Genomic DNA, 18,783 nt, shown 5'->3' with positions numbered 1-18,783 from the left:
GAATTAATGCAAAAATATTAAGCATTTTTGAACTAGTTAAATTTTAAGCAAAGACAATGTGAATCAACATACTTAGCTGACTGCAAAGAAATGAGGGTAGTACAGAGTTTTGTTTTCTCAATCAAGAATAATTAAAGATAAGCAACGTGTTGGAGAAGTAAAAAGAAATAATTAAATAGAGGAAGGCTGTGACAAACTTAGAATCAAAGAATGAAGGATGAAAATTAAGACAGATATCAGTACAGATGAAGTAATGGTATATGAATAGTTGAAAATCCTAGATTGAGTAAGAGCAAATTAGAAATATCCTTTAAAATTCACCTTGACCAATTAATAAACAGTTTCCATAAGAATTGGCAAACAAAATCTTTTTTTTTTGGATATGTGATGCAAGATGGTAAGTGATGACTATTTTGCCTGGCAAGATTGACAGAAAGTTCCATTAAAGGATAGAATATGATTCATGGATGGGACTGAAGAAATTACACACTGGTTTGGAAAGAGCTATTAGATATTGCTAAGACTGGGGAAAATAGTATGCAGTTACCAGGAACTGAGCTTCACTTAATGGTACCCAGCTTTTTTGAAGCATCCCTAAACTTCCACTGAAATGATAGTGTTGTGACAGATCCATCCTTTATCCACTTAGGATGGATAAATATCAGCCTTCCTAGGTAAACTAGACAGGAAACCCAACTAGACTAGCTAAATATAGTTTACTGTAGGACTACATTAACAGAATCTTACAAGCCTAAAGGCACAAACTTCCCACCACCACTTTTAACCATCTGATCACAATTATTTATTTATTTATTTATTTATTTATTTATTTATTTATTTATTTATTTATTTATTTATTTATTTTATTCGATTTTTATACCGCCCTTCTCCCGAAGGACTCAGGGCGGTGTACAGGGCAATAAATATCAAAATACGAAAGCAAGTCCATCCTCAGTTTCTTTCTGTAACACAGCAGCTCCCAACTTTTTCTATATCCCGCATCCCTAGAACGCTTCTAATATATTCTCGCACCCCTTACAAAAGTTTGAAATAACAGCAACGTATTATGCATATACACGATAATTTTTAACTCAACTTTTTTCGCCTCCTGGAATATCGTCTCGCACACCCAAGGGGTACGAGCACCCCTGGTTTAGTCCTTTGGAGTTCCTTCTCTTGTCTGATTGTTTCCTAGACAGCATCTCTCCCTCTTGTTTCTCAAGATCACCCACACATTTCATTGCAATACCAGTATAAAATAAAGTATCAATAATTAAAAAGTAATAAAAACAGAAATTATTGTAAGTCCAGGTCTTAATGCCATAGCATTGGAATTCCAATGCATGGTATGGTCTCTTCTGTACATTTAACAGATTAACCTCCCAAAGTATGGGCATCTTTAAGAAGGTCTGTTTTGAAGATAAATGCCCATTGCCCAGCTTCATACTGATATAAGCAATTGCTTCTATAGGCCTATGCTTTATGAGAGCTTTAAAGGTTAATGTCAAAACCTTGAGCAACAGTTGAATTCTTGGTAACCAATGAAGATTTTATAATGCAAGTGTAATATGATCCAGATGTTATATACCAGTGAAGAGTCCAGCTATGGCACTCTGGCAAAGTGAGTTGCCCTGATGGACACAGAATTGTAATTTGTTCCCAAAATTAGGATTTTCTCTTCTATGCTTAGATGCTGAGAAATGTTTTGCTTCATTAAGATAACAGGTGAGCATGGCAAGCTTCCTTTTGGGAAAGAATATCAAATATATCAGAAATTGGTATGTTTGTGCTTTGTGCATCAAGAAGTAAAGACTGGAGCCACTGGAGGAAAGTAGATGAAGAGAGGATTCCTGAGTGGAAGGATTTGTAACTCAGGATCCAACAGAAGCAAGCAGAACTGGAAAGAAAATCCTGTAAAGTAGACTAACTTTATAGAAATAACTTAAGATTCTATTTGGAACAGACAGAAGTCAACAGAGAAAAGCTTGACCAAAGTGCTGGATTTCCAAGAAGCTAGTTTAAAAGCCAAGCTGAAACTATAAACTACCCATGGCCTGGGTCCGGGGTATTTGAGGGAACACCTGCTGCCGGCATCAAACGCCCTTCGCCCAGTGCACTCCCACAGGGAGGGTCTGCTCAGGGTCCCGCCGGTAAGAGATTGCCGGCGGGTGACACCCAGGGATAGGGCCTTCTCAGTGGGAGCGCCTGCCCTCTGGAACCAACTGCCTGTGGAGCTGAGGACTGCCCCCGACCTCCGATCATTCCGCCGGGGCCTGAAGACCTGGCTCTTTGAGCTCTCTGGCCCAGGCTGAGGAGATATTCATTTTAATTGGGATTTTTAATAGTACAGGGTTGATTTAATATTTTTTAAATTTGGTTTTAACTTTTGTATGGATTTGATTTTAACTCCCTGTAAACCGCCCTGAGTCCTCAGGGAAAGGGCGGTATATAAATGCAATAAAATAAATAAATAAATAAATATAACCAAAAGAGTGATAAGAAGCATCTTTGTCAATAAGGGAGCAAGCAAGATGATCCATAAAAATCTCGGTATATAAATGTATACTACTTTGGTAACCTTAGGCTTAGAAATAAGTATAAATTATTTACTTGAAAAGATTGTAACAATAAATATCCCTTCAGTCTAGAGAAGAAACCTTTTGTGCGTGTATAAGTTCCTGCTCCTTTCCCACCTTCTAAAAGGCCTTTTACTTCAATTGAAGCTCGTGGGCATTTTTGAAGAGTACATCTATACACAAGAGTATCACTTCATCAAGTTTCAATAGCTAACAAAAGAAATCCTTAATATACTGCAAATAGCCGCTAAAACTACTTTCTTTTAAAACTAAACCAAAAAATAACTAATACTTGCAGCAGCTATAATAACTATGTGGTACTAAAAATTTAGGCCACTAGTCATTGTAAGTGAAAAGCCGTATTAGCAAAACATAGCAACAAAATATTACGAGCACCTTTGCTGACTGACAAATTTTATTAAAAGGGAATATAAGCTTTTGTGAGCTGCAGCTCTCTTCATCAAGTGTGTTATATTCAATAGAATTTTATACATACTAGGATCTATACATTTAGGTAATTCCAACTGGAATATAACATTTGTAGTGAAGTCTTCATTTGAATAAATAATTTGAATAAAAACCAACTTTCCCACTTGTCCTGGAGACTCTCGTCTCTACAAAACTATACTCCTTTAAGTTTATACATAGGAAGAAGCCTTCACAATATGGCAGTCAACAGAAAAGATGGTGGCAGGAACTGGAGAAGAGACATTAGGCCACAGTGCTTATGATGAAACTTCTTACCTTAATTCACACACACACACACACACACACACACACACACACACACACCCCTTTTTTTTGCCCAGATTGAACATCAAAGATGATAGATAAAATGCAGGGAATCTCACTAAAATTTGATTATTTACAAATGTTGTAATTTCCAGTCATATTAGATGGAAGAGAAGAGTAAAAATACAATACAATCATTACTATAAAGCTTTTTAAAAACATTTTGTCCCTGGGCAAGGAGTTGACCTGAGAAATCCCTCTGAATAACCAACATAGGGCACGTGACATGTTGTGACTTATCGCAACTTTTTTCCTATTGCCAGCAATGGGGTGGGCGCAGTTTCAGCATGATGCATCCGGCCCGTGGGCCGGCAGTTTGACACTCCTGTTCTAAATGGATAAGTCCAGCCAGCATGATTATGGAAGAGGTCAGATCCTCCACTAAACTGGAGTACAGTTTCAAGTGAGGGTGAAAGTTCGTTATTTGAGTTTGTGGATTGGTTTCCGAACCTTTCATTACCAGGCTAGGTAACATCTTCAGTGGCGTACTGCATACCACAACCATAGGTTGTGAATATGTTGCCTCCTGAGACTGTTTGATCCTCGAACAGCCCCTGCTGACTTGTTTCCATACCGTGGGATAGCCACTCAGTTTTTTCTATTCAAGAGTCCTGACAAAGGTCCAAAAACCAGTATCTCAAAACCCCAACTTCAGGAGAACCATGGTTTTAGTTAAACTGACCAAGCCAAAGGAATACTGGTAAGGAATTAATGGTATCTTCCTTTCCCTGCTTCCATGAACTTCTTTTTTTAATTTCTGTATTTTATCTCTCTTATTTTTTATTGTTGTGAGCCGCCCTGAGTCCTTAGGGAGAAGGGCAGCATATAAATTTAATAAATCCTAATCCTACAACTTCATCTACCAGCAATCTTCAAAAATAGTGCAATGAAAAGATATCCCAGCCCATGTTTTCCTTCCCTTTCTCCTTGTCCTTTCTCTACCATTGTTCCCTCATCTACATGTTACACACATGTAGTCCCTCTTTTCCTTTACTCCTTTACTTGAACTTCTAACCTAAGATGAATATGTTCAAATTGTGTTCCCTGCAGACATTCTCTGAAACTCTTGTCTCTTTTTCTAAGGAAAAGAAAGGGGCTTCCACCTGGGGCATGCTCTCTTAAAATCTGCTCTATTCATGCTGTTCTCTACACACGTTGCGCTACTCCTAGTCCCCGAGGACCATTTGCTGTTCCCTCAGTACTCCTTAAATGCTATTTCCACACTGAATGGGAACTGAATGCTTTTCCCAATGACTGCTCCTTTCCCCTTCATTGCCATTTTCCATTGACTGAAACTTCCCCCACTGAATGCTTTGTGAATGTTTTTGTGTTTTTATTGTATTTGTTCAGTGCTGTTTATTACTTTTAAGGGCTACTTCTCTATTGAATGATATTTCCCCAATTATTGCTATTTTCTCCTTCAACTGCTACAGTATTTCCACTGACATTTTCACTGTTTTGTTCCTCAATAAAACTTAACATCCTTTTTAGAGGCATGTAGGGCTGCCATTTTGAGGTACATATTCTTTCTTTAATGAATAGCTTTTAAATACTTACCGGTCCCTGTGTAGTAAGAACTGCTTATGAAACAGACCAAAACACTGTAAAAAGAGAAGCATTTTTAAGCTTCTATGACAGTAGGATGGTTACTCTAACCAATAAATTCCCAAATAGGTTTTTAAGAATAATATCCTAGCATTTCCGGAGGGCATCCATTTGAGTAAGGTGATACAAATAACACATAGGATTACCTCTGAACTGTAAAAATCCACGGGGAATTTAAGGGAAGTAGATAATGTTCAATAGTGGCATAAAAGTTATTGCTCAGAATCAAATTTCCATGCATTCTGGGCTTCATCATATGACAAAACATTAATCTTGGTGTAAATCCTGTCCTGTATGCATGTGTCTATGTGTTCACAACATACATATGAAAGGGGGAGGGTTGAATCACAATTTTGCAATTCCAGTTTGTCATTCAGCTCTACCTTCATGGATGCCTTTATTGCAAGGTAATTAAAATCTAAGCTGAAGATTTTTTTAGCCCTCTTTGTTCCTACAAAAATCCACAATGTCTGCTACAGAATTGAGAAAATATCTCTCGCGGCTATGCTTGCAGCCGGTTATTTCTTCTGAAGAACTCAAGATATCATTGATAGTTCAAACTGATCTTCACAAATCACAAGGACAATAAAAAAGATAAAAGTAATTCTAAATGCATTGAAAGAAATTTATTTTCTTCCTTCCTTTCAAAGTGCCTTCCACAGCCCTCCTGACTTACTGTAAGATTGGTTCGGTGACTAACTGAGATGTGTCAGAGAAAAACCATACCACACTTCAAGATGACACTGGACAAAAAGAGATTCATCTTTGTGTGGCTAAGATTTAAGTTTCTATGAGAGAGGTGCTTCTAAAATGGCCTGTCCCTTAGCCCTTGATACTGAATAAACATACAAGTAGTATATTGTTCAAAGTTTTAAAATTTAAAGCTAACATTTTTAACTGATCCTGGAAAGCAATTGAAAACTAGTGCACATCTTTCAATATCAATACTGGTAGTCTTTGTCTTATGATCAGTCGCTTAGCAAATGTTCAAATTTATGGCAGATCTCCCTGGGGCTGCCTATGACCTGGATATGAAGTTCTGGTAGACCAAGCCCCCATCACAATGATCGCATTTTTTTTTATTTAAAAGTTTTACAATACATTTTATTTTTAACAAAACAAAACCCGTCCCAACCCCCTCCCCTCTTCCCAACCCTCCCTCCCTCCCCCTCCCCCTCCCCGACTTCCCAGAGCTAAATACAAGGTATAAAAGTACAAACAATCATAATCTACCATATGCAAACAACAATAAACTATTGAATCTATCGCACATTAACTCTTATAAAATAACTACAAGCAATATAAATATCATATCAATACTTATTCAAATGCTAAATGAAACTTTTAGTCCCATATTTATTCTGGATATAATCAATCCATTTTTTCCACTCCATGATATATCTCTGTTGCAAATGGTCTTTCAAGTACGCTGAGATCTTTGCCATTTCCGCCAGGTTGGAAACTTTTAAAGTCCATTCTTCTATAGTCGGCAGTTCTTCCTTCTTCCAATATTGCCCTACTAAAAGTCTTGCTGCCGTAATTAAATTCAACATCAACTTAGTGTCCACAACAGTAGAGTCAGCAATAATGCCCAGTAAAAACAATTGCGGACAAAACTTTATCCTTTTCTTAAATATCTTTTGCATATTCCACCAAATTTTAATCCAAAATGCTTTAACCTTTTTACAGGTCCACCATATATGAAAATACGTTGCATCTTCACCACCACACCTCCAACATTTAGGCTGGCAGTTCGCATACATACTTGCTAGTTTTTTAGGATCTAAATGCCACCTATAAAACATTTTATAAAAGTTCTCTCTTAAATTTTGAGCTTGCGTAAATTTTACATTTCTCACCCAAATCTTTTCCCAAGTATCCATTGTAATGACTTCTTGAAAATTCTGAGCCCACTTTATCATACAATCTTTAACAAGTTCTGTCTCTGAATCAATTTCTATCAGTGCAAGATATATCCTTTTGATATGTGCTTGACCTTGATCTCTAATTTGCTTTACCAAATTTTCACCAGTCATTGAAAAACCAATTTTCTGGTCTTCTTTCCACCTGGCCTGTAATTGCCCATACTGAAACCAAGTTTGTACAATCTTTTCTTCTCGTAAGATATTATACGGCTTCAAATACCATACATTCCTTTCCAAACTTAAAATTTCCTTATATGTAGTCACATCATGTTTAAACCCAACACTTATATTTTCTATTGCGTGTTTCGGTATTGCCCATATAGGTATCTTATAATTTAGCTTATGTCTATACTTTTTCCAAACTCGCAACAGAGCATGTCTTAAAATATGCACCTTGAACACATTATCCACCTTCTTATCATAGAATAAATATGCATGCCAACCGAATAGCAAATCATGGCCTTCAAGATTTAATAATCTCATTTGGATTAAATTAATCCAATCACTTATCGCTGACAAAGCAGCAGCTTCATAGTATAGTTTAAGATTAGGCATTTTAAGACCACCTCTCTCACGCGTATCCTGCATAATCTTAAATTTAACTCGTGGCCTTTTCCCTGCCCAGACAAATTTATTAATACCCTTTTGCCATTCCTCCAAGTTTGAATCCTTTTTAAGAATAGATATCATTTGAAATAAAAATAGAAATTTCGGCAAAACATTCATTTTCACTGCTGCAATTCTTCCCAATAAAGATAATTGTAGTTTTTTCCAGCTATCCAATTCTTTTTGAACTTTTCCCCATAGCTTTTCATAATTATTTTTATATAGCTTTACATTTGAGGGTGACAAATATACCCCCAAATATTTGACCCTTTTAACAATTTCAAATCCCGTTAGCTCTTCTAAAACAGCCTTTTGTGATACTGTCATATTCTTAGACAACATTTTAGTTTTTTGTATGTTAACCTTGAATCCAGAAACTTCCCATATTGCATTATTATCTCCATCAGTTCTACAACTGAATCTTCTGGCTGAGTCACCATAACAACCAGATCATCTGCAAACGCCCTCAGTCTGTAATCCTGATCTCTTATTTGAATTCCCCTATTTTTTTCCGAATCCCGTATTTTAGTCAGTAATATCTCCAATGTTAAAACAAATAGTAAAGGTGACAATGGGCACCCCTGCCTTGTGCCCTTTTCAAAGTTACATACTTCGGTCAAACTATTATTCACTATTATACGGGCTGTTTGCTTTTGATATAATGCCCTAATTGGTTGTAAGAATTTATCCCCAAAATTCATTTTATCTAATACTTTCAACAAAAATTGCAAATCCAATTGATCAAAGGCTTTTTCAGCATCCAAAAAGATAAACGCTGCAGGGATCTGATTGTTTCTTTCCAGAAATTCCAACAAATCAACTATATGCCTCACATTGTTCTTCATTTGTCTACCACTTATAAACCCAGTTTGGTCACCCTGAATTACTTGTTGCAATACCCTCATTAATCTGTTAGCTAAAACCTTAGCGAATATCTTGTAGTCCGTATTCAAAAGTGATATTGGTCTATAATTTTTTGCTAGGGTGAAATACACAATGATCGCATTTTATGACCGTTTGCAGCGTCCTGCAATCATGTGACCACAACTTACATTTATTTGCCAAAACACTGGATTTACTTGCAATGCAAAAAAACGTACACTGCAGACAATTTTGTTAATGACAGCGAAGTTTGCTTAACAATGCTGCAAAACAAAAAGTCATAAAATTGGGCATGGTCACATAGTAGCCCACTTAATGACCAATACAACTTATGACTGCAATTCTGAGCTCAATTACAGGTATAAGTCAAGGACTTACAAATATGTAAAATATCCATGTGGTTTTCTTGGTAAAAAGAAGAGGTCAACTAACAGCAAAATGGATAGACTAAGTTACAAAAACAATGGGTGCATCATTGGAAGAGCTGAAGGACCAGGCTAGGGAAAGATCATAATGGAGAAAGTGAGCAGTCACTAAGAGTTGACTATGATATACAGTCATGGCCGAAATTGTTGGCACCCCAGAAATTTTTCCAGAAAATCAAGTATTTCTCACAGAAAAGTATTGCAGGAACACATGTTTTGATATATACAGGTTTATTCCCTTTGTGTGTATTGGAACACAACAAAAAAGGGAGGAAAAAAGCAAATTGGACATCATGTCAAACAAAACTCCAAAAATGGGCTGGACAAAATTATTGGCACCCTTTCAAAATTGTGGATAAACAAGATTGTTTCAAGAATGTGATGCTCCTTTAAACTCACCTGGGGCAAGTAACAGGTGTGGACAATATAAAAATCACACCTGAAAGCAGATAAAAAGGAGAGAAGTTCACTTAGTCTTTGCATTGTGTGTCTGTGTGTGCCACACTAAGCATGGACAACAGAAAGAGGAGAAGAGAACTGTCTGAGAACTTGAGAACCAAAATTGTGGACAAATATCAACAATCTCAAGGTTACAAGTCCATCTCCAGAGATATAGATTTGCCTTTATCCACAGTGCACAACATTATCAAGAAGTTTGCAACCCATGGCACTGTAGCGAATCTCCCTGGTCGAGGACGGAAGAGAAAAATTGATGAAAGGTTGCAATGCAGTCCGAATGGTGGATAAGCAGCCCCAAACAAGTTCCAGAGTTATGTAAGCAATCCCTGCAACTGCCATCAAACTGTACATTCATTCAATCATGTATTGAGTGTTATAAACACAATGTTTCAAACAAATTGAATCCCAGTTGAAGAATCAGGCTTGTTATATCATCTAATCTGAATTCAATCTCACCTTGCTCATGCATTATTAAGCTTAATTATTTGAATCCACTCCCTGGAAGCAACACTTTCTATTTATGTAGGTAATCAATGGCTGTTTTAAATATTATTACAGTAAAAAGCTCCCACAAGGCTGTCTCAATTTAATATGAAGAATAAGCAGAGCTGGCATTCCATAAACACCGTTAAAATGCACCATGCTTATGACAGTATTTTTGCCTCAGGAGGCCTAATTGATATGTAAAATGGGTACTAATCTCAACCCGTACAGAATCTCAAGGCATAAATAAATTCTGATTAATTCTAATGTACCCAGGGCAGAAATAGGATCTGAAATGTCATTACCATATTTAATTCGCAACTCTGTAATGCATGAATCAGTATCAGCAGAACAATAAGGATCTACAAAGAATATAGTTCAGTAGAGCTACATTGGTTTTCTACATGACTGGGTTGTTCTGTATATTCTTTTGGCACCAATGACCATAATTAGATGCCTTCTCCAGTGACATTATTACAGTCATATGTTATGATACTGCTAACTGTTTGCGGTTATTCATGTTCAGGATTAAATAGTAATCAGATGTACTTGACTCAAGTAAGTGAATAAAGTTTAAAGAAGCTTAATTTGCATCACAAGGCATGTCTGTGTTATGGATTCAGTAAATCCATTAAATTTGGCTGATATACATTACTGAAGGAAAGCAGCCAATCTGCTACATCACCTGATATTCAGAGCAAAGAATTCCCAAAAGACAAATAAATTATAAAGAGTCCCATTACATTTTCAAAATTACTCTGCACAGATCATCTGCAGGACAAGCAAGTTTAATGCTGATTGAAAAATCCTTTTGGTGTTTGAAACAGAAAAAAATGAAGAGGATATATAAATTTGATGACAAGGAAAAAAAAGAGTAGATGATAGAAAAAATGAAAGTTATGTAACCATAGTAAGAATTAATTTAAATTTATACCTATAATTATTGTAGAAGAAAATTGGAAGTTGTTTCTATTTTTTTTCTTTCCTGTACATTTGGCTTTGTTTTTTTCTTTCTTCATTTTTTCTTCACTTCATCTTCAATATGAGTTTCTGTTGGTTTTTGTCTTGCTTGTTTGCAAATCTAATAAAATTGTTGGAACAGGCAACATGGCCGCAAACTTTTAAAAAGTATATATGAAACAGAATGTGCTGCCTTAAGATGTGCCATAGAGAGAATCTGAGCAGTTCATGAAAGATAAATATGGACAAGAGATAAAAAATCTAATCAAGAAATGTCAGACTGGTATATTATTCCGACATATTTTTTGCTATCTGCTACTATCTCCATAGGGACGCGGTGGCTCAGTGGGTTAGGACGCTGAGCTTGTAGATCAGAAGGTCGGCAGTTTGGCGGGTCGAATCCCGAGTGCCGCGTAACAGAGTGAGCTCCTGTTACTCGTCCCAGCTTCTGCCCACCTAGCAGTTCGAAAGCATGTAAAAATGCAAGTAGAAAAATAGGGACCACTACGGTGGGAAGGTAACAGCGTTCCGTGCGCCTTTGGCGTCTAGTCATGCCAGCCACATGACCACGGAGACGTCCTCGGACAAGCACTGGCTCTTCGGCTTTGAAACGGAGATGAGCACCGGCCCCTAGAGTCGGAAACGACTAGCACGCATGTGCGGGGAAACCTTTACCTTTACCTTTACTATCTCCATATCTGTCATATAATGTGAATCATTTCAGGAAATGTCTATCAATATAGTAATGCCAATAATCATACACACACACACACACACACACACACACACACACACACTCAAGTCCACATAACATCAAGTAAGGGTGTTAACAAACACAAGTAGGCTTTACCGCATATGAATGTGAGTGCCCAGTCTGCCATTAACTAAAGAAAAAATTATTTATCTCTGTGGAAGTTTTGCATACACACAGGTCTGCAACCCGCAGCTCCAGAGCTGCATGAGGCTCTTTCAGCCATCTCCTGCGGCTTCCAGTCCTCTGCCATGTGGAGTCCATAAAAAATAAAATAAGTGGGACTAAAAAAGGTTCAAACAATCAATTCAAATATGCAGGGTAGGTGCATATCTCACCTTGGCTGCACTCTTCAGTCAAACCCTGTTCTGCGCATGCGCGCATGTACGCGCATGTGCACACATTTTTTGTGGCTCCCAGTATTTCCTTTTGTGAGGCAACCGGTTCCGAGTGGCTCTTTCACTGTTTCAGGTTGCTGACCCCTGTGCATACAGTTTAAAAACAGAATTCCTTTTGAGAGGTCAACTAAGAAGATTATATTAATGTGTTCATTCTTTCTGCCACAGCTTACATGTAGATATCTTATTTTTTTTGTCACGTTTTGACTATCCAAACACTGTAGTACAAGAGATTTATATTACAAAAATGGGTAAGATGGAGAGGAGGGTAGTCATTTTCATAATGAACATAAGTTTACTGGCTAATTCTTTAAATGTAGTAGTGTAAAAGGCAGGGGAAAATGGACATGCCAGGAAGCAGGATTTGGGTGGGTTATCCAAATGTGGATAAGAGCAACAGAATTTCAGGCTTATGACATTATATTAGGAATCCGGTCATAAATAACGACAGAAAGCTGGCCATGGTAGAAGATAGTAACATTATAGAAACATACTTCTCTGAAGCAACTTAGTTAAAAAGACCTTTTCTGGGTCACTTCCACACCATAAAGTCTCTCTCTAAAGGCAGCTTGGGCACTGTTATCCTAGAACACGCTGTTTCCTCTCCCAGATTCTTCTGAAGAATTTTGAAGATGGCTATGAAATTATTTTCATTCCTGTTAGCCTCAGAACACTAAAAGGAGCCAGGCAACACAATGATGGAACCAATGCTGCCTCCCATTGACCAAAAATAATAAAAATAATCTTGCTCCCATCCCAAATATATATTGTAGCCCTCCTTGCTAGCCACAATGTTCATTAATTCTGGGTGCATCTGTCTCGTTCTTTTTACACAAAAAAATATGAACATCCGAACTCTTGGTATAAGTAGAAAGCTTCTTGGCCATTAAGACATTATTTTTCCTCTACAGAAAGTCTCTTTGCAAATTGCTATACGTAACATTTTAGTTTTGCAGCTGACTGGTGTCCTGACTACTCTTCTCCCTGACAGTGTAGAGCAAACATGTCAAACTCGTGACGTCATGTGATGTTGTGTGACGTATCGGAGCTTTTTCCCCATTGCTGGCAATGGGGTGGGTGCGGTTTTGTTGTGATGTGTCCGGCCCATGGGCCGGCAGTTTGACACCCCTGGTGTACAGCCTTTTCCTGAAAGGTGGGGGGAGAAATAATAACATATTTGAGCCCAGAAATCAATAGGTGGAATGAGGCAAAATTTCAGTGCGTGTTGTTTATACATAAATTGAAGAAAATCAAGGTAAGTGCTTTTTACAGGAATTGTGAACCTGATTAGCAACTGACTAGAAGATAAATTTCAGGCACTCTCATAAATTGCCTGGGAAATCTACCACAGAGACTGAGGTCTGATGGCGGGAGGCAGAGTAGACAAAAGTTCCTGCAAATTACTAAATGATCTGCCCTCAAGGGATACGTAAGTACTGTGTATGAAACCATGTCAGAAATACTGATTTTTGAATTGTTTTGGTGTAGTTCTACAAAAGGATATAACCTCTTAGTCTATTTTACTTGGTTTTCTCTCTCCCTGACCAGTTTAGATTTTACAGGAAAATAGTTGTTGAGTCGTCAGAAGAACAAAAACTGAGAACTTGGTATATAACAAGAAGTTAAAATACCTAAAGCCAGTTGATTATAGACTGTCATGAAGAGAACCAAAATGTCTACCCACAGAGCCAGCTACTGTCATGTGCACATGCAGATGGTTGAAAAAGTAGGCAAGAGAGGTATGATGGAACTTCTGTAAATTGAGACATGTGAATTTTAAAAAATCAATGGGAGTATCTGTTGAAAAAAGAAGAATGTCCAATCTTAATGGTCTAAAGAGAAACATATTCAGAAGACAGCCAACCTTCAGTGATAAATAAGCTCAACTGGGTTACTGTATGTTTTCATGAGCCTTATACTATCTCAGAAAAATCAATGAAGTACAGTAAATGATAAGACCAAATGTAGAAAGGAAGACACTCCGTCTTAGAAACAATTTTAAAGATATTTCCCATGTCCTACTCTCCCTCCTCTTTCTTCTCCTTTCCTTTAGATTAGGATAAACGCTGAGCCTTCCAACCATTTACCAAAGTTTAAATGCTCAATTTTATGATTATTTTTATGAAGCTTTTGAGTAAAAAAGGGCCTAAAATCTAGTCTAATCCTTAAACTCATGCTATAACTTACTCAAGAATCTAAAGACGTCTGTGGCTTGAATGTTGTGACTCAGTCATGGTGAGAAGAAAGGAAAAGTTGATTGAATGAGCCATGCATGGTGTATTGGGGCCAAACTGAATATTGTTGCAAATATCATAGAAATAAATTTAACTAAGATAGCCAAACAAATACAGCGGTTTGGGAATCAGTCAGCCTGATGAAATGCTCATGTTTAATTGGGCACAAAATTTTATACAAACATCCTCTGGTTTCCTTGGGTCAATTTTAATACAGATGTACCTGAAAGATGGAGTTTACATAGAGATCACTCTACTAAATGTGGAAGACCTAGGGATATACTGTATTCTTGGTGCTGAGTTAATGAACAAATCCTACCACAGGACACACAAAGAATTATATCAGTGGAAAGTGTGTATATGTATCCCTAAAATCCAGTTGGAACCAACAGAAGCAGGACAATGCTGCAGCATTATAAGTTACAAAACAGAAACTTGGTAATTTAAACTAACTGCATTTGCACTGGAAGGAAAATAATTCGACTGTTCCCAAAAGGTGCAATTATGAAAATGGATAAGTAAAGCTGGTAGGTGTAAATTCTCCATGGGAAGACCCCCGATCAAAATATAGTTTCCTTCAAAGAGCAGAACTGAGAAAGTGTCTACTTCCTACAAGTTTACTGAAGCAGATTCTGCCCTATAACAGCTCCCTCTTAAAAAAAAAGGCATTCTAAGGGTGACTGACCTCAAATGAAATTAGGAACATTGTGAATGTTTGCTGTAGCAGCAGTTTAAAAACAGATGGGGGAAGAAAGAGAAAGAGATAAGAAAAAAATCTACAGACAATATGGCAATGAAAATATGAAAACAGTTTGGCTCAGTGCAACAAGAAGAGGCAGCCGGCAAGAAGGGAAGAGAAGAATTAAACCACAACAACCACCTATCAAGCGTAAAATATATGACTGAGGTAACATAAAAGTGAATCCCAAAGTCCCCTTCTGTTCGTGAAAGGAATCCAGAACATGCTTGTTACCATCAGAGGTTTCCATGAACAGAAAAAAAATCAAGGCACTTCTTTGCAATTTGGCTAGTTCCTCAAAAGAAGAACCTTTGGCCTGAGTTTAATTCTCTTAAGAAGAAAAATGTTTTTTCAGTAATGGAGAGAGATAAGATGGCGAATGATGGATGGGAAGGCAATCATTTCCTCTAGTGTTTGAGTAAGACAGAGGGACCTGAGACTCAGTGTGTTTCACTGTAATACTGGAACACTACCAATCAAGGTATAGATTCAAACAAACTATTTTGCCACATTTACTTGTGTTTCATTATGCTATTTTAACTTAATGTGTGGAAGTTATTGCGATAATTTATTTTTTAAAAAATACCATACTTACAATTTATGAAGGTTTTTAAGACCCACAAATATTTCAGGTGTTAAACAACCAATTCTGTTATTGGAAAGATCCCTAGAAGGAAAAAAATATGAAATAGCATTAATTATAATTACAACATGAACTCATTTTAATTGACTCAAATAGTCTTTAAATAATCCACAGTGTAAAACAAATGTATTTACATATTTTATTAACTCAAATAAATATGCCTACCCATCTTGTGAATGCAACTCTGGGGAACTAAAAGCAGATTAAAAAAATATAACACAATTTTCACGGAATTAAAAAAACAAGAATGATTACCAAGAATGAACCCAACAAGACAGTAACAGAAACTTCTCAAAGGGGCATCTGATCTCCATCCAGGTCTTCAGTGCTTCAGTGTATAATATGGGCATATTGAAGTATGCCCACCACCAAAATATTTATTTTATTTATTTATTATTTATTATTGGGACTTATATGCCACCCTATCTCCCGAAGGACTCAGGGCGGCTAACAACAATAAAATACAATGATACAAAAGTTTTTTAAAAAATTAAATTAACAGCCCCAATAAAATAAATTAAAGTTGAAGTTAAAAATTAAAAAACATTTTAAAATCCCTGTCGTCAGTCCAGGTCAGCCTGATGGAAAAGAAGTGTTTTAAGGCTGCGGCGAAAGGACCGGAGATCCGGGGCCATCCGGAGCTCAAGGGGAAGTTGGTTCCATAGGGCTGGCACTCCCACAGAGAAGGCCCTCCCCCTGGGGGTCACCAGCCGACACTGTGTAGCCAACGGCACCCTGAGGAGGCCCTCTCTGTGTGAGCGTACTGGGTGATGGGAGATCATTCCCGGCAGCAGACGGTCCTGCAAATATCCCGGGCCTAAGCAATGTAGGGCTTTAAAGGTAAGTACCAGCACCTTAAATCTCACCCAGAGGACAACCGGAGGACAACCTCAGAGGACAACCTCACCCAGAGGACAATCTCACCCAGAGGACAACAATGCAGCTCACGCAGGAGGGGTGTAATATGGGAGTATCGGGATGCTCCCATCACTACCTGCGTGGCCGCATTCTGCACCAGCTGGAGCCTCCGGGTGGTCTTCAAGGGCAGCCCCATGTAGAGCATTGCAGTAATCTATACGGGAGGTAACGAGTGCGTGAGTGACCTACGTAGGCCATCTCGGTCCAGATAGGGGCGCAACTGGCGCACCAGGCAAACCTGGGCAAATGCCCCCCTGGCCACGACTCCAATATGATCTTCAAAACTGAGTCATGAATCCAGGAGGATGCCTAAACTGCGTGCCCTATCAACGGGAGGTAACACCTCTCCTCCCGTAACCAAAGATGGAACCTCTTGGACTAAACAAGATGCCAGTACATAAAGCCACTCAGTCTTGGCCGGGTTGAGCCGGAGCCCATTCTTCCCATCCAAATCTGTACTGCTTCCAGGCAATGGGACATCACGTCGAGGGCATCACTGGGTTGGTTTGGGGTGGAGATGTAAAGCTGGGTATCATCAGCATATTGATGATACCTCACCCTGAATGATCTCACCCAGCGGCTTCATATAGATGTTGACCAGGAGGGGCAAGAGTACCGACCCCTGAGACACCCCACAACTAAGGGACCTAGGGGCTGACCTCTGCCCCCCTGCCAACACCGTCTGTGAATGGCCCGAGAGGTAGGAGAACCACCGTAAAACGGTGCCTCCCACTCCCAACCCCTCAAGACATTGCAAGATACAATGGTCGATGGTATCAAAAGCCGCTGAGAGATCTAATAGGACCAGGACAGAGGAATAACCCCTATCTCAGGCCCGCCAGAGATCATCCACCAGCACGACCAATGCCGTCTCCGTGCTGTACCCGGCCCTGAAACCTGATTGGTACGGATCCAGATACTCAGTTTCCTCCAGGACCAAAGGGAGCTGCCGTGCCAAATAATTTTAATAAATGAATTAATTTTCATAAATGAATTGATTTTTATAAATGAAAATAATTCATAACTTATAAGAATTTTTTTAAAAAAAAATCTTGCTAAACCGATATTTCAGTTTGTTTTATTAATGTTTTAAATATGGCTTGTGGTTTGGCTGACCTTTTGAAAAATCTCAAAGATAGTTTGAAAATAGACTTCTTCCCTCCCAAAGTTAATAGAGATGAAAGTATCATGAGTACGGGGGTGGGTGGGTGGACCTATAGCTATGCTTGCCATAAGATCAAGAAGGATTTATCCTTTAGACCAGGGGTAGGCAACCTTGGTTCTTTTATGACTCGTGGACTTCAACTCCCAGAATTCCTGAGCCAGTCATAAAATTGCCAAGGTTGCCTACCCCTGCTTTAGACCCTAGGTAACTTAGATTTGTCTCAATGAACCCATGCTGGAAATGCAATATGATTTGCATCACCAAGACAACAGCCAACATGATTTGCATTACAAGGGACTTCAGTTCACTTTGCTTGCCACAATCAGTACTTGCAATTACTGAAACACATTTCTGTCGGCAGTTGCCAACCCACTAGGTAGCCCAGACCAGGACATCAATTCTACATGAAAGTTAAAAGTATTTTGATTAGAATGCCTATAAAAAGAAAATCTTGGAAGTCTGATTGTGCTGTCCCTTCCCTCCGTTTTTATACTCCAGTGAATTAGAGAGGTGTCCCCTTGAGTTGTTTCCAAACGTTATCTCTGTTATTCTGGACTTTAAAAATGCTACAGTCCCTTTTGCTTAGGATTTCCTATCTCCATCAAGGTCACCTTCCTTACTCTCTACAGCAATGTTCAAAATCCTGAACGATACTACCATTCAGGGTGAACAATTATGAAATGAGATGTATTATAGTGAAATATTTAAGATTCTAGAAGCGGACAAATCCAATTTCATTCCACCTTAGCCAGAGAAACCCACTGAGTGGTTTTGGGCGAACTACTACGTACTTCTCAGGCTATCCCAGTTCGCAGGAATTCTTGTGTATAAAATTGTACGAGAGGGGGTTATCTATGCTGCTTTGAGCTCTCAGAAAAAAGATAGGTAATCAATCAACCAGACAAATACTCGTGGACCAGACTCAAATGAGACAGCTGCCTGTATTTTTACAAGTCAGGGATAATTCAGAAAAAGAAAAATTGAACATCGTGGAAATAGTGACATAACTGAATTAGTTCTGGAACCTACTACAGTATAATTCATTCTTCTGAACTGCACCATCATAATATGAATTAAAATGAACACATTGAAAAGGGGGTATTGGTCTGTACATGCAGATATTTAAGAACAAATATCATGAGACTGTGGGCCTATTGGGCCTTCAGTAACGACACAAAATAATTGGCAATGATTTCTACAGTGCTGTGTTGTTGTTTTTTGA

At 38.2% G+C, this 18,783-nt stretch overlaps 1 protein-coding gene across 1 annotated transcript in view; it reads right to left on the bottom strand.

Annotated features, from left to right (window-relative positions):
* The window catches only part of ADGRA1 (adhesion G protein-coupled receptor A1), a gene marked incomplete at both ends in the record, with an annotated part of 473,204 nt that overhangs the window by 311,747 nt on the left and 142,674 nt on the right, over positions 1 to 18,783 (bottom strand). Inside the window, one exon of the mRNA XM_083363639.1 lies at positions 15,431 to 15,502. Coding sequence (XP_083219765.1) covers positions 15,431 to 15,502 — 72 coding nt within the window. The remainder of the gene's footprint in view (positions 1 to 15,430; positions 15,503 to 18,783) is intronic.

This window comes from Vipera ursinii (genome assembly GCF_947247035.1).
Source record: "Vipera ursinii genome assembly, chromosome: 5".
NCBI classification, from domain to species: Eukaryota; Metazoa; Chordata; class Lepidosauria; order Squamata; family Viperidae; genus Vipera; species Vipera ursinii.
The sequence above is the reverse complement of the archived record's forward strand: the minus strand, read 5'-3'. Positions and strand labels throughout refer to the sequence as shown.